Source organism: Podarcis vaucheri (genome assembly GCF_965113315.1).
Source record: "Podarcis vaucheri genome assembly, chromosome: 16".
In the NCBI taxonomy this organism is placed as follows: domain Eukaryota; kingdom Metazoa; phylum Chordata; class Lepidosauria; order Squamata; family Lacertidae; genus Podarcis; species Podarcis vaucheri.
The window spans coordinates 12,591,890-12,607,422 of NC_138754.1; the positions used below are offsets into that span (position 1 = coordinate 12,591,890).

At 47.6% G+C, this 15,533-nt stretch overlaps 1 protein-coding gene across 1 annotated transcript; it reads right to left on the minus strand.

The window, feature by feature from the left end:
- Positions 1-381: 381 nt before the first annotated feature.
- On the minus strand, positions 382-15,058 carry VEGFB (vascular endothelial growth factor B). The gene is made up of 7 exons (XM_082202579.1): positions 14,456-15,058; positions 10,448-10,502; positions 8,046-8,245; positions 5,812-5,888; positions 5,318-5,350; positions 2,683-2,808; positions 382-984 (listed from the first exon to the last, which is right to left on the minus strand). Exons 1-7 carry the CDS (start codon positions 14,528-14,530, stop codon positions 939-941), a joined length of 612 nt encoding a protein of 203 aa, XP_082058705.1. The 5' UTR covers positions 14,531-15,058; the 3' UTR covers positions 382-938.
- Between the last annotated feature and the right edge of the window lie 475 nt (positions 15,059-15,533).

Below are 15,533 nucleotides of genomic sequence, written 5' to 3' on the forward strand. Positions count from 1 at the left end.
GCCATGAGGGACTGAGCCTGGCACGTTCTGTTTGAAATTTAGATGCTCCATTACTGAGCTACCATGAGGCTTGTCCTTTGCCGCTGTGACTGTGTCAAGCAGGGTTGCAAACATGGCACCCTGCACAGGTAACTCACAGAAGCCTTTCCTGACGCCCACAGGGTCCCCTGCTGAAATCAGGCTAGCTCATAAACTAGACGGCAATCTGTGCTTGATCTGCAGTGTGTGTGTGTGTGTTGCCCACAACAACTTCTCTGGTTTGTAAATGTGCCCACTAAAATGGGCGAACCCCACGCAAACTACCTATGATGAAGAAGAACGGCATTGTGGGATGGCGTTCTGGAAGGCACGCAAGGCAGAGAGGTCGCTGCTCCCAGGAGCTGTGTCTTAGTGGCAGATCTTTATGTTAAGAGTAATATTCCCTCTCATAAAAGAGCAGCTCTTTGTGACTCTTCTCCTTCGGCCTGGAAGAGGGTGGGATGCCGGAAGCTTTCCCAACGCACCGCAAAACGTGGGAAGAAAGCGAGTGAGGGGCGGGTGGGAAAAGAAAAGAAAGCTCCCTCAGAGGAGAGACAGTTATAAATTAGAAGCAGCCCAGGGGAGGCCCAGGACAAACAGACGACGAGTTTAGCGGTTGTTGTTTTTAAATATGAGTGGGACCGATCTCAGTGTCCTGACACTGAGGAGATGCTCCTTCAGTCTGCCTTCCGTGGGAGTGTGGTACGGCTCTTGCGTGTGGTACAGCCTCCTTCCGCTGTGAAGAGAGGTAATCCGGTACGGTGTTGCAATGGTAGATAAAGAAGACTGCTTCTCCTTCCCCAGTGACCATTGGACGTCTCCTTGGCAAGTCCCGTGCTTCATTCCCACCAGAGAAAAGTCATCCCCGACCGAGAAAGGTCCGAGATCCAAACTCCTCCAAGTCCTGGCTTCCCGTGCAGCTACGCTTTTGCTTTCCTGCCAGATCGCCTGCGGTGTTTCACACACCTGCAGCAAGAATAAACCCTCCTTTAAAAATGTCCTCCTGGTTTCTTTATACCTGTGCGGACTGGCTCCCACTGGGGCTGGCAGGGCGGAAATCAGGGGGTCCAGCAATAGGTGGGAGCAGAGGCAATGACAGTTGTAAGGAGAAGGCAGGCATTGACTGAATATCCAAACAAACCCCTGTACTGTATTGCAAAGAGACCGTCAACAGTCTAGGCAACACAATGACCATATACATACGTAATAGACAATCTTTATAGAATTCCTTCAAACCATAAAAAGTTCAAAATGAAATCGTTAGTCTCAAAGTCTCTGAAAATCTTTAAATGAAGTGAGGTACCAAACTTTGTACGATGAAAGACAAGCTGTGAAGCTTTGTGTATTCAACAAATATGATGTCCAACACTGAACAGTGATTCCGCATATTGACTACTGTTTCGTAGAATTCTTCGTCAGTGTGGTGGGAGGATATAGAATGCTTCATAAACCCATCTTATTTTGAATGAATGCATGTACAGTAAATGAAAATATCAAATGCTGTGGAACAGTGCTAATGTAATAATGTAGTCACCATGCTGACAAAGAATTCTACAAAACAGTAGTCAATATCTGGAATCACTGTTCAGTGATGGACATCATATTTGTTGAATACACAAAGCTTCACAGCTTGTCTTTCATCGTACAAAGTTTGGTACCTCGCTTCATTTAAAGATTTTCAGAGACTTTGAGACTAAAGATTTCATTTTGAACTTTTTATGGTTTGAAGGAATTCTATAAAGATTCTCTATTACGTATGTATATGGTCATCGTATTGCCTAGACATTGTTGGCATTGACTGAGGGCAGACTGAGGGTGGTGGGGAGGGACCCCTTTGCCCAAACAGAGTAACCGTCTCTGCTTGTGTCCCTTCAAGGGGTCACAGGAGGTAGAAATGTTTTCTGGGGTGCATTCAGAAAACTAGCCCCACCCCCTCCGTCTGGCACCTGCATTCCGAAAAGGGTGACTTTCATAATGGGGAACCAAAGTTTAAAAACTTGAAGCCGTTGGTTTGTGTTCTACCCCCATAGCAGGAGAAAACTTGCTTGTTCCACACAGAAGATGTAGCCACCATGTTTTCTCCTGCTCTTGAGGGTAGGACTCAAAGCAATGGCTTCAGGTTACAAGAAAGGAGATTCTGACTAAATACCAGGAAAAACTTTCTGACGGCAAGAGCTGTTTGACAAGTGAATAGTCTCCCTCTGTGGCTTGTGGATTTTTTCCTTCATTGGAGGTTTTTAAGCAGAGGCTGTGTCATGGACACTTTAGTTGAGATGTCTGCATTGCAGGGCGTTGGACGAGATGACCATTGGGGTCCTTTCAAACTCTACGATTCTATGAAATGAAATAAGCCAAGTTGTTGGCTTGGATCCATGTACCTTAAGAGGTAATGTTTCCCATAATGCCCTGGGAGTTGTGGGCAATTAAAATGGTGGCCCTAAGCCACGGATCTGACGTCGTTGCTACTGGTTGGAGCTGCTGCCTGTTAAAGCCTGCCAGCGCCCACCAAAAGATTGGGGGGAGGGGGTGCCACTAGCACGCACTTGGCCCGAGACTCCCTCAGGCCCAATAGTATCTGGAAGGTACTACACTGGCGGTCCCTGGCCTGAAAGCCTACCATTAGGGGGATGTTCAGGGTTGGGGGGGGAGGGAGGTGAACCCCACCTGCAAGTGGCCTTGTTGAGTTCCCAGCCACGCTGCTGACAACGGACGGAGTCACGCTTGCATACGCATTCACATGTCAGTGGGTTGACCCGCTTCTTCCTGTCCGGACAGGGCGCGCAGGACGGGCTGTTGGGAGAGGAGAATGCCAGATGAAGCAACATCTTGGAGGGGTGCCTTCCAAATGTGTGGGGTTACAAGCTCACCCCACATTTCCTCTCTTTTTAATTGTTTTCAGACAGCATCCCTCCTGTGCCTTTTAGCATATGGAGGGTATGTGTCTCCTTTTTACAAAGGACACTCCTCGATTTGGAGCTTTGGGGCTATTTTTGGTTGCAACATTATTGGATTTTTTTTAAAAAAAACAAGTTTACCTATTGGTGAGCTTTGTGTTCATTTAAATTTCGATGTACGTTACATGAACCATTGATTGTTCTCTCCCCACCCCCCACTATTGGTATTATTATGTATTTTCACTGTACCACCTTGTCAATTAAGCAGTGTTAAGAGGTATATATAGAAATTAATTGTATGCATTAAGCAGGATATAAATGAATTATTGTTATGGCTAATACAGTATTTGGATTGCTTTTATGCGAACTGCTTTGAACATAGATGTATTTGTGGAAAATGTGATCGATAAATAAACTGAATATGACTAGAGTGAGTCCTCTGTTTGAAAGGTTATCTGGTCCAAGTACTTATGGCTCTGGGTTGTGTCCATTGTTTGTTAAGGGTGCTGAGAGTTGTCAGAAGACACCTATTCCTCTCACAGAACTACAATTCCCAGAGTTCCCAGGGAAGAGGGGTTGATTGTTTACTCAGAGAACTGAGGGGAATAAGGGGGGGGGTCTACTAACATCTCTTAGCACCCTTATCAAACTATAGCTTTCAGAATGTTAAAGTGGTGTAATACTGTTATAAGCGTATACTGCAAATGGGGCCGAAATTCTACTCAGGGTAGACCCCCTGAAATTAATAATCTATGTCACTCATGCCCATTAATTTCAGGGGGCCTATGCTGAGTAGGACTAATATTCAGGGGCGGGGCAAGGGTGGTGTGGTGGGGGCGGTCCGCCGCAGGTGTCACCACTGAGGGGGTGACAAAATGCCGGGTGGCACTCAACGCGGGGCCTGCAGTGCGCCTGAGTCACGTGTCTCTCCACGCTGCCCCAAACGGTTGGCCCACCGCCTCCCCCTCAGCTGTAGGGCAGCTGAGTGGGAGGAGGCAGGCAGACTCCTCGGAGGCCCCTTGGGGACAGGGCACACGCCCGATTGGCTTGCTCCACCACTGCTAATATTGGATGCAACCAATATTAAGAACCATAAGATGTATTTTAATGCAGGGAGTTGGACTAGGTGACCCTAGATGACCTTTGCAACTCTAAAATTCTATGATTCTCCCCCAACATAATCATCATCGCCATCATTATTACTACAATATTAAAATTATTAATTACCCACCTTTTACCCTAAGTTCCAAGAGCAGGTAACAACAATTACAGCTATTAAAAATATTAAAAACCAGTTAAAAACCTACAACCACAGAAATAAGGTGGGTCGTAAAAATATACATCTCAAGTTTCAGAGTGGGATCTGTTCTGGAGGTCCGGTCGGATCCTAAGGTTTCCCGAACCTGAGGACTGCTTCTGCGCATGCGCAGACAGTGCAGAGAAACCCAGTAAAATACTTCCGGTTTTGCCATGCATGCATCCCAAAGTTTACGTAACCAGAGGGTAACGTAAATGGAGGTTTGACTGTAATGTTTGTATATTGGTACAGGGGGCTTGAGGGTAATTAAAACCTACACACACAAGCAAGCAAGCAAGCAAGCAAGCAAACAAACAAACAAACAAACAATAGAGGCCTATAAGAGGGATAAATTTACTGGAGAAGTCCACCACGGGACTTTAGGCTCCATCAGGTCTTTATATTTTTCCCATACAGCAAAGAGTGACTTTCTTATTATATGGTTGGTAAAGTTTTTATGAATTTTCGCTTTTCCATATATTAGGTAGGCGTGCCATCCCCAACGGTTGTCAAAACCTTCCAGGTCCAGGAGGTCCGAATCCTGCAACGTGCACCAATCTTTTAGCCAGGTGAAACAGGCTGCCTCGTAGTAAAGTTTTAGGTCGGGTAGGGAAAAGCCTCCTCTCTCTTTTATGTCTATTAAGATCAGGTGTTTAATCCTAGGTTTCTTCCCTTCCCACAGGAATTTGGAAATTTCTCTTTGCCATATCTTGAGACAACCTGCTTCGCCCAGTATTGGAATCATTTGAAATAAAAAGATTAATTTTGGAAGCACATTCATCTTTATAATGGAAATCCTACCCAGAAATGTTAATTTTAGTTTACTCCAGGTTACAAAGTTTTTTCTAATCTCTAACCAAGTTTTGGTGTAATTATCCTAAAATAAGTTTATGTTCTTGGGGGTGATCCAAATACCCAGGTATTTCGCTTTTGGGGAGATTTTCAGGCCCAATATTTTTTCTAAATCGTCCTTTTCTTCTGTGGTTACATTTTTAACAAGCATTTTTGTTTTTGTTATATTCAGCTTAAAGCCTGCCACTTCTCCAAATTCTTTAATCAAACAAACAAACAAACAATAGAGGCCTATAAGAGGGATAAATTTTTTTACCTGTGCGTGGGCAATCTATAAACTTCCTTTGGTCTGTAAAGCAGAATAATAAGGTTAGTATTTGGTGCTTGTTTGGCATTGATGGCTTGCAGCACTACCTAATCATTGCTCTTCCCCTTCAAGCCTGCAATCAGAATTATAACTGGCTTAAGAACATAATAAGAGTCTGGCTGCTGGATCAGGCCAAAGGCCCGTCTAGTCCAGCATCCTGTTCTCACAGAAACTTATGAGGGACCTGCAAGCAGGACCTAAACACAGGAGCAATCTCCCCCCCCCCCCCGAGGCTCTCTGGAACTGGCATTGGGGATCATAACTGCTTCCGAAAGAGAAGGGTGAACCTAGCCATTCTGGCTAATAGCCACTGGCTAGTAACCTTCTCCTCCACGAATTTGTCTAATCCTCCTTTGAAGCCATCCAGGTTGGTGGCTATCACGGAATGGTCCCAATCACCTGTCTCTTCTTCAGCAGCCCCCCCACCCTTCTGACTCTCTCACCTGCATTCACAGGTAGCGTGCTCCTCAAAAGTCAGCTGCTGCAAGTGGCTGCGTTGGAACTTGCTCAACAATAACACCTGGAGAATGGGAGAAAGGAAGGAAAAAGGAGACCATAAGAGGAGTCTTGCTGGTTCTGACCCAGAATTCATCTGGGCAAGGGATTGAGGCCCGGTGGCCCTCCAGATGGTGTTGGACCAACTCCCATCATCCTTAGTCATGCCAGCATCTCTACCCATCAGATGGGACATGGGTGGCGCTGTGGTCTAAACCACCATAGAAGAAGAAGAGGAGGAGGAGGAGGAGGAGTTTGGATTTGATATCCCGCTTTATCACTACCCGAAGGAGTCTCAAAGCGGCTAACAATCTCCTTTCCCTTTCTCCTCCACAACATTCTTATCTCACTATATATGGATTCTTATCTCACTATACATGACTAAGCCATTTCTCACCTTCTCACTCCTTGCCTTTTCCTGTAAGACCTATTACGGTCGTTAAGAGTCGTCAACAGGCTCATCTCAGCTATCTGCCTATCTCCCATTCCCACCACCCCTCTTAGTAATACCCCTCCCCACCTTCTCACTATATAGAAGGATCTGGCAACTTCTGTTTCAGTGTATCTGAAGAAGTGTGCATGCACACGAAAGCTCATACCAAGAACTAACTTAGTTGGTCTTTAAGGTGCTACTGGAAGGAATTTTTTTATTTTTCCTCCACAACAAACACTCTGTGAGGTGAGTGAGGCTGAGAGACTTCAGAGAAGTGTGACTAGCCCAAGGTCACTCAGCAGCTGCATGTGGAGGAGCAGGGAATCGAACCCAGTTCACCAGATTATGAGTCCACCGCTCTTAACCACTACACCACACTGAGCCTCTTGGACTTGCCAGTCAGAAGGTCAGCAGTTTGAATCCGCACAATGGGGTGAGCTCCCATTGCTCTGTCCCAGCTTCAGCCAATCTAGCAGTTCGAAAGCATACCAGCGTGAGTAGATAAATAGGTACCACTGCAGCAGTAAGGTAAACGGCATTTCCGTGTGTTTTGGCATTTGTCACAGTGTCCCATTGCACCAGAAGCGGTTTAGTCATGCTGGCCACATGACCCAGAAAGCTGTCCGAGGACAAACACTGGCTCCCTTGGCCTGAAAGTGAGATAAGCGACACAACCCCATAGCCAGCTTGGACTGGACTTAACCGTCCAGGGGTCCTTTACCTTACCTTACCCATCAGATGTGGGGCGAGTGGACATGGCTTGGAGAGAAGCAGCCTCACAGGCCAAATTTTACCCACCATGGGGTCCAAATTTGGCCTGTGAGGCTGCTTCTCCCCAAGCCAGAGGTTCCTCACTCTGCAAAATGCAGACTTTAGGGGCCTAAAAAAAGGAACTCCCACTTTATAAAATAAAAATAACCAAGTAGCTGAATAACTAACTAGTCAAAGGACAGTATATGTGTATGTAACTTTTAAAGATACTTTTACTCACTTTGCAGGGCTACATTTTCCAGAGCTCTCTGTGGAGAGGGATTGCTTGTTAAACCACTCTGGGAACTGTAACTCTGCAAGCAGAATTGGGGTTTTCTAGCAACCCTAGGCCCCCTTAACAAAGAATTCTTTGGGAGGAAGCCATGACCGTTTAAAGTGGTATCATAGTGCTTTCCGTTTGTGGTATAAATGTGGCTGATATGTCTAAAAATATTGTGAAGCTTTTTATTTTTATTTTTATAATGATATTGAGAACAAACCAGAGCAAATATTCTGGAAAACAAAAAAATACCAGATTTTGTGGCTGTGGTTCACTTATATACTTTTTCATTTTTGCAGGTGGGGGCAAGTTAACCTCACATGTAACCAAGAACTGGCCTATCAACTTTGCAGGATCCTACCCTCTTCTTGAAGGGTGCTGGGTGTCCTGGAAATCTCCTGAGCCGTGAAGGCTAGCCCTTTAGGATGAAAGGGGCACTGCCCACCCACCTCAGTCTGCCCCCACCAAGAATATAAGAAGAGTTTTGCTGGATCAGGCCTGTGGCTCATTGTTTTTCCCACAATGGCCAACCTGATGTCTCTGAGAAGCCCACAACGGCTGTCTCTGAGGGCAACTCTCCCCACATGAATTTGGAGGCATCCTGACTGCACAGGGACAACATAGCTGTCGGCTGCCACCACCACCAATCTGGAGGGCCAAAGGTTCTCTGTCCTGGCCTTACTGAGGGGATTTCCCCTATTCTTGCCCCAGTTCATTACCTCCATGGTCACTGTATACGTCCGGGACGGCATACACTGTGCCGATTCATCAGCGCAGCAGCCGACACAGCGCTTTAGAGCCACGCAGGAGGGCACAATGAGGTGGCTGATGACCAAGTCCGGGTACTCCTTGTCCAGAGATACCATTGTCTCCTTGGCCTGGCAGGCGCTGCGGCTGAACACGTCCAGGAACCTCACCACTAGAAGAAGAAGAAGAAGAAGAAGAAGAAGAAGAAGAAGAAGAAGAAGAAGAAGAAGGGGTTAAAATCATTGTCAGAGGGCTATCTCTGAGGAGGGATGGAGGCGGAGGTATCCATTTCAAACATATTTAAACATTTAATTTGGTGGCTCTGACTAGGGATGGGCAAATCTGTCAATCTCAGTTTCTCATTTTTCCTGGCTTAAATTCAGTTCTCCTCATTTCCGCATTTGCAGCTGGGTGTTGTTTTTTGTTTTTAAAGTGCTCCTCATTTTTTGCCAGTGTTTTAGTGTGTATTTACCCCAATATATACATAAGAAGAGCCTGCTAGATCAGGCCAGTGGCTACTGTGAGACCATCCTGTTCTCACAGTAGCCAACCAGATGCCCGTGGGGAACCCACCTCATGCAAGATTCGGACACAAGAACTCTCTCCCCTCTTGTGTTTTTACTTTACTGCCTCCAGCTGTGAGGGCAGAGCATAATCATCACGGCTAGGAGGCACAGATAGCCCCCTCCCCCATGAATTTGTCTAATCTTCTTTCAAAGCCATGTAGGCTGGTGGCTGTCACTGCCTGCAGTGGGAGGGAGTTCCACAGCTTAACTGTGTGCTGAGTGAAGAAGTACTTTTTTTATATATAGCTGTCCTGATTCCTCCAACGTTCAGCTTCATTGGATAGCCATGAGTTCTAGTGTTATAAAGAGAGAGGAAAAAATTCCCTCCACATATATATATACTTTCTACACACCATGCATAATTCTATAAACTTCTGTTATGTCACCTCTTGTTGAGATTTTTACTAAGCCAAAAAGTCCCAAGGCTGGAACCTTTCCTCACAGCGGTTGTCGCTCCATCCCATGGGTCGGCAGCCTAAGGCCCGGGGGCCAGATCTGGCCCAATTGCCTTCTAAATCCGGCCCGCAGATGGTCCAGGAATCAGCATGTTTTTACATGAGTAGAATGTGTGCTTTTATTTAAAATGCATCTCTGGGTTATTTGTGGGGCATAGGAAATCGTTCATTCCCCCCCCCAAATATAGTCCAGCCCCCCACAAGGTCTGAGGGACAGTGGAGCGGCCTACAGCTGAAAAAGTTTGCTGACCCCTGCTCCATCCCCTTGACAATTTTAGGTTGAGCTTTTCGGAAACTTTTCCAACTGTACGATATCCTTTTTGAGGTGAGGTGACATCTTGGTACTGAACTTTGCCTGACATGTGCATCATTTGGCAAAGCAATTTCCCCTGAAGTAATCCATTTCTGTCCGTCATTTTCAGGAATATATGCATTTTTAGACACTTTCTAGTAGTACATACATTTCTAGACACATTGGCTAGAGAATGGCATTGCAAAATTAGGAATTTTTAAGGGCCGCTGTTTTGGTTTGTGTATCATTTCAGAATGTTGGAGTTTGTTAGTTCAGGTTTCAGTGCAAACCAAATTTCTTCCTCACTCCCAGAGAGAGCCCCTTGGAGTGTGATACAAATGGAAGAAATAGCTAATAAAGCTCACACATAATTATTGATGGGCATGGTGCTGTAAACCATCAGCAAGAATAAAAATAAACCAGAGCCCTGGTTAAGAAGTCTAAAAATTTGAGAGTGGTGCTAATGAGGCATGAGCTGTGAGCAAAGGGGGAGGTAGCAAGTTTATTGAGACTCGGACAGGAAGGGGATGGCAATATTGTCCGACAATCGTTAGGTTCAAGATCCTATCCTGCTAATTAGTTTCTTTCCCTATTCAGTGAGGGGAAATGTGTATATTAAGGAAAACTGCAAACAAACCTGGGCATGTTAGGAGAAATCCACCCTAAAATGCCGATAAATTTTCGTGGGGATATTTATTTTTAATTGTAGACTGGTGTAGAAATGTAGAGAGATGAACTTACAACTGGGGGGAAATGAGAAACCGAGAGAACCCAAAATGGGCAGATTTAACCTACTCTTCCCTTTCATTTTATCGTCACAACAGTCCTGTGAAGTAGGGCCAGGCTGTGAAGAGAGTCACCAACCCAAGATTAGATCCTGCAGTGGGCTGCATTTGAACCCAGGTCTCCGCAGTCCTAGACAAACACATGTGAGCTCAAAATCTGGGACTGGAGGAAGATGTGTTTTGGGGTGTTTTTTCTAACAGTCCCTCTCTCTCCATCCAGGCGTGATACGCACCCCCACTCTCAAAACCACTGTCCTCCAACTCTGTGGCTCTTACCTTCTGTATCTGGCTCCACGACTGGTTCCATCTCATTAGTTGGATGTGGCAGAATCTGCAGATAGATCAGAAACAGCAGCGGATCAGAAATAGGGAAGGCACTTTGAGGAGTCTGCTTCAAGCTATCTGGGCCACAGGGATCCATGCACTGGCAAACTCTGGGCTTGATCACTGCCATGCGCCCTGCATGGAGCCTGGTCCGGAGACTCCAGATCCTGCAAAACACTCCCACTAGAGTCTGTTGGTGGGGACAGACCACGGCCAGCGCACAACTCTGGCACTTAAAAACATGCGCTGTTGTGGGGGACATGTCTGCACCATTTTATGGTCCCATCTCTCCCCACCACCACCACCACTCTGTTACGTGTAGCAGCTTTTTTGAGCTATGCCACACATACACACAAACACGGCAGCCATTTTGTGACTGGCGCTAATGGCACTTCCTGAGGATCCCAAATGTGCCTGCCCAAGAGGTAGATTGCCACTGAACATGGAGGTTCTGTTTACATGTCATGGCTGAACAACCACCTCCACAAATTTGTCCAGTCCTCCCTTTTAAGGCCATCTAAGCTAGCAGCCACCACCGCATCCTGTGGCAGTGAGTTCCACAAGTGAATTACATCATGTGGTGTGAAGGAGCAGCCCTCTCTGCCAACAAGAGCATCATAAGAGCCCTGATGCTTGCTTGCTTGCTTTCTTTCTTTCTTTCTTTCTTTCTTTCTCTCTCTCTCTCTCTCTCTCTCTCTCTCTCTCTCTCTCCCACTGAAAGATCTCACGGGGGCGGGGGCAGAAGACATGAAGGCTGTAAATGTGGTATAGGAATTATAATCTGCAACTGTGTGTACTTACTATACATTGAAAGCACACTCAAAGCACATTCTTTCCCTCAAAGAATTCTGGGTGCTGTAGTTCACCCTTCGCAGAGTTGCAATTCCCAGCAACCCTTAACAAACTACAGAACCCATAATCCTTTGAGGGAAAAAATGAGCCTGGATCCCTGGAGCAAATGGATTTTTAAACGGTTTTATTTAGAATGGGGACGCGGGTGGCGCTGTGGGTAAAACCTCAGTGCCTAGGACTTGCCGATCGTATGGTTGGCGGTTCGAATCCCCACGGCGGGGTGAGCTCCCGTCATTTGGTCCCAGCTCCTGCCCACCTAGCAGTTCGAAAGCACCCTTAAGTGCAAGTAGATAAATAGGTTCTGCTTTATAGCGGGAAGGTAAACGGCGTTTCCGTGTGCTGCGCTGGTGCTGGCTCGCCAGAGCAGCTTCGTCACACTGGCCACGTGACCCGGAAGTGTCTCCGGACAGCGCTGCCCCCGGCCTCTTAAGTGAGATGAGCGCACAACCCTAGAGTCGGACACTAGGTTACATGCTTTGTAACCATGTTTTTGCACCATTGTGGCCCCAGGCAACAGTGGGTGCATGATTTTTTTGGTGCAGGCTGTAACCATGGATCCTCTGCTCACGACTGCAGCAGATCCCCCTGTCATCCGTAGGCATTCGCTCCATAACACGCACAGACATTTCCCCTTACTTTCTAGGAGGAAAAAAGTGAGTGTTATGGTGCAAAAAATACGGTATATTGTCCACTCATAGAGATGCCTGTCACTGAGCCAATTCCCAGCGTAGGTGTAATGGTTAAGGTGTTGGACCGGGACCCGGGAGGACAGGAGTTCAAATCCCCACTAGGCCTCTCAGCCTCAACTACCTCAAAGGGTTGTTGCGAGAATTAAATGAGGAGGGGGAGAACCACATATGCCACCTTGAGCTCTTTGAAGGAAAAAAGCTTGTATTCACACTGTATTTCCCAAAGAATCCTGGGAACTGTAGTAGCTTAAAGGTGCTTGGATTTGTAGCTCTATGAGGGGTAAACTACACTTCCCAGAATGGTGCTGGAGAGGGGCAGGCCCAGTGCCAGTGGGGCATTGGCTGAAGGCCCCAGGGGCCTGGAAAAGTCCCTCAGTAGCTTGACCCAGCTCACCCACCACCCTCCCTGCCAGGCTCCTGGGTGCTTTTCGGGTGGCTGTGTTGCTTTTGAACAAGAGCAAAGCTCAGCTGCTGCCACCACCAGTGGCTGCCCGCTGTCTTATGCAGCTCAAAGTTCACGTCCACACCATACATAAAAAGCACATGTTTTCCCTCAGACAACCCTGGGAACTATAGTTTGTTAAGGGTTCTGGGAACTGTAGCTCTGTGAGGGGTAAACCTCAGTTTCAAAGGTTATTTGGGGGGAAGCCATGTGCTTTAAATGTGTGGTGCGCTTTTACAGCAGTTCCGCGTAGGATGACAGCCTGATCGGTGGCTGGACACATGCATCATTAAATTACCCATATGGTGGACAGAAAATGCAAGCGCACATGGGGCCATGCCAGGAAGGGAGGGAGGGAGGGAATTTATTTGTCAGAAGCCATGTGGCAAGAACCCGCAACTCTTGAATAGCCAACATCCAAGTAGCCAAGTTTGTCTATCTGCTGATTGGTGCACGGTGACTCTGTTTCTAAGCTTTGACCCACGAAATGCCCTTCTCTGTAGCGTGGGGGGGGGGGAGCAGTGGTTTGTAATGTTGCTGTAAGGATCCATCCATGTGCAATGCTTTGAACATTTGAAAATGCAATACAGGTGTTATCTAGTTCGTGACCTTTATTATTATTTACTGTTATTTTGTAAATCCTGCCTTTAAAAGTGGAATGCAAATTATGAATAAGATCCAAGGTGGGTTATTGCTGGCTGGGTTTTTTTAAGAAAAAGCTAACAGTGCAATCCTAAAGAACTTTACTCAGAAGTTATTCCCACTGAGCTTACTGTTACTCCAAGGTAAGCGTTGTATAGGACAGCAGCCGAAATCCTAATATTCTCCCTGGCTATCATTTAGACACAGCTGGAGGGAAATCTTTTGGGGATTTTTACCTCTGTGACTGGCTAATGTGAAAGGATTGTTTATGTGTCCCAAGGTTTAGCTCCGTGATCTGTTTTTGATTTTTAATAACTAAGGCTGAATCTTGGAAACCCCTGTGAAGCAAAGAGCCTCTGAGCATTTGTCCTTCTTTACCGCCTTCCCTCCCCAAACCACAGTTAACACAAGATGTGTGGTAAAGGACACGAAGGGGCCCCTAATCTCTGGCAAGCAAAGTCCTTACATAGACCCACTTGCTGTCTCTTTCACAGCTGTGACCCTGGAGGGAATGCTCATTGACTGCATGCAAACCATGCATTTAAAGCATATTCTCCCCACCTCCCGCAAATATCTATCTATCTACCTATCTACCTATCTATCTACTGTTATTTAAGATTACTGGGAACTGTAACTCTACGAGGAGTAAACTACAGTTCCCAGAGGGTTTTTTTTTGGGGGGGGATGCACTTTGAATTTGTACACAGTTCGAGTGGGGCATCCAAAGCAAAGCATCAGGATTTGAGTGAAAGGGGGAAAAGTGGGGCGGTGGGGGGGGGGGAGAGATAGAAATGCCAAAAAAACTTAACAGTCCAACCAGCACCACAGCTTTGACAATCAAAGCATAATCGACCACATGACGCAGTGCACACATACTATTTGAATGGCAATGCCCATCAACTGGGGGGCACCCCTTCTAGTATTTTATTGGGGGAAGGCAAAGGGACCTCAACCCCTAGTAGTTGGCTCCTATGTCCTATACCATCTGGGCACACCAGTTTGGGCTATGAACTACTCTCTCCCCCCCCCCTTCAAGAAAAGCCTCGCTCCTGCCTGCAGTTCTGACAGCACCCCATAACCTCACCCCCTTCTGACACACCTCTCTGTCTTCCTCCGCATTGGATGCCCATCTGAAACTCACCCAGCCTTCTCTGCCAGCCCCCATTCGTGTCAGCTCGCTACCCCATGCCTCTGGGGAGTTATTTAAAAAACAAAACGAAACAAAAAAACCCCAAACTTGCTTGCCATCTCTCTCTCCTCTCACCCCGCTTCTTGCTCAATGCCAGGGGCTTTTGGGTGCCAACTCCCAGCCACGCTCTCCCTGTGCCCACCTACCGTCGTGGCGGCGCAGTAGTGCAGCTGCAAGGTGGTAGCCAAGAGGAGCTGAAGGGCACCGCAGGGGGCGTTCATGGTGGTGCCAAGGCTGCCGCTGCCGCTGCTCCTGCCGGGCAAGGGGGCACACGCGCCCGCCTCGGGCTCCTCTTGGAGACTTTTCTCCAAAGTTTGCTGGCTCGGCGGCAGCTTCTGGGGCTGCTCTCCAGTCGATTGGGGAAGGAGGTCGTCCAGGATTCCCGCCCCCCCGCCCCTCCTCCAGGATTTGCCACTCAGACAAAATGCCCAGCCGACGGGCAGCCACCACTCAGGAACTGGGCATTGCCCCTGCACCTGGGCATGGCTCAGATCAGCCTGGTGCCCGGCGCAGCCTCTCGCTTCTCTCTCGGTGCCATCCTACTCCCAGCACCTGGGCGCAAGGAGAGCCAGGGGTGGGTACAGGTGCATCTCCGCAGCTGCTGCTGCCGCCGCCGCTGCCCAGGGAGGAGGTGGCGACGGCGGTGTCGTCGTGCCAGGCGGCCGCAGAAGTAACTGGGCTCCAAGTCGAGGGGGGAGAGAGAGAGAGAGGGAGACAGAAGCTGCTGGCACAGCGAGGAGAGGGAAGGAGGCAAGCGAGCTCTCATGTGACTGTTCAATCCCACCCTAAGGGAGGGAGGGAGGGAGGCTGAGCCTGGCTGCTGGCGCAGGTCAGAGAAAGAGAGACGGGTGGGGGGATTTGCACCCCTATCCCAAGAAAAACCTTGAACCAAACAGGTCAAGGAGGGTCTGCTTCCCCCAGCATCCTGCACCCCATCACACCTTAAAGCAGCCACAGCTGGATGCTTTGGAGAGGTTTCCTCTAGAATTGGTGAGGGCAGCAGGCTTCAGGTCCCTTCAAACTCTACAATGTTGTGAGTCAGATGGTTAGACTATCCAGCTATTTTCTGAAAACTGACGGGCAGCCGTTCTCCAGAGATGCAAGTAGGCAATATTTCTCCTAGCCCTACCTGAGTATCTCATTGAGGGATGAACCACTCTGCCACTGAGTTATGGTCCTCCTCTTAAAAAATGAAACAAGATTCCAGTCCTCATTGTCTGCTCT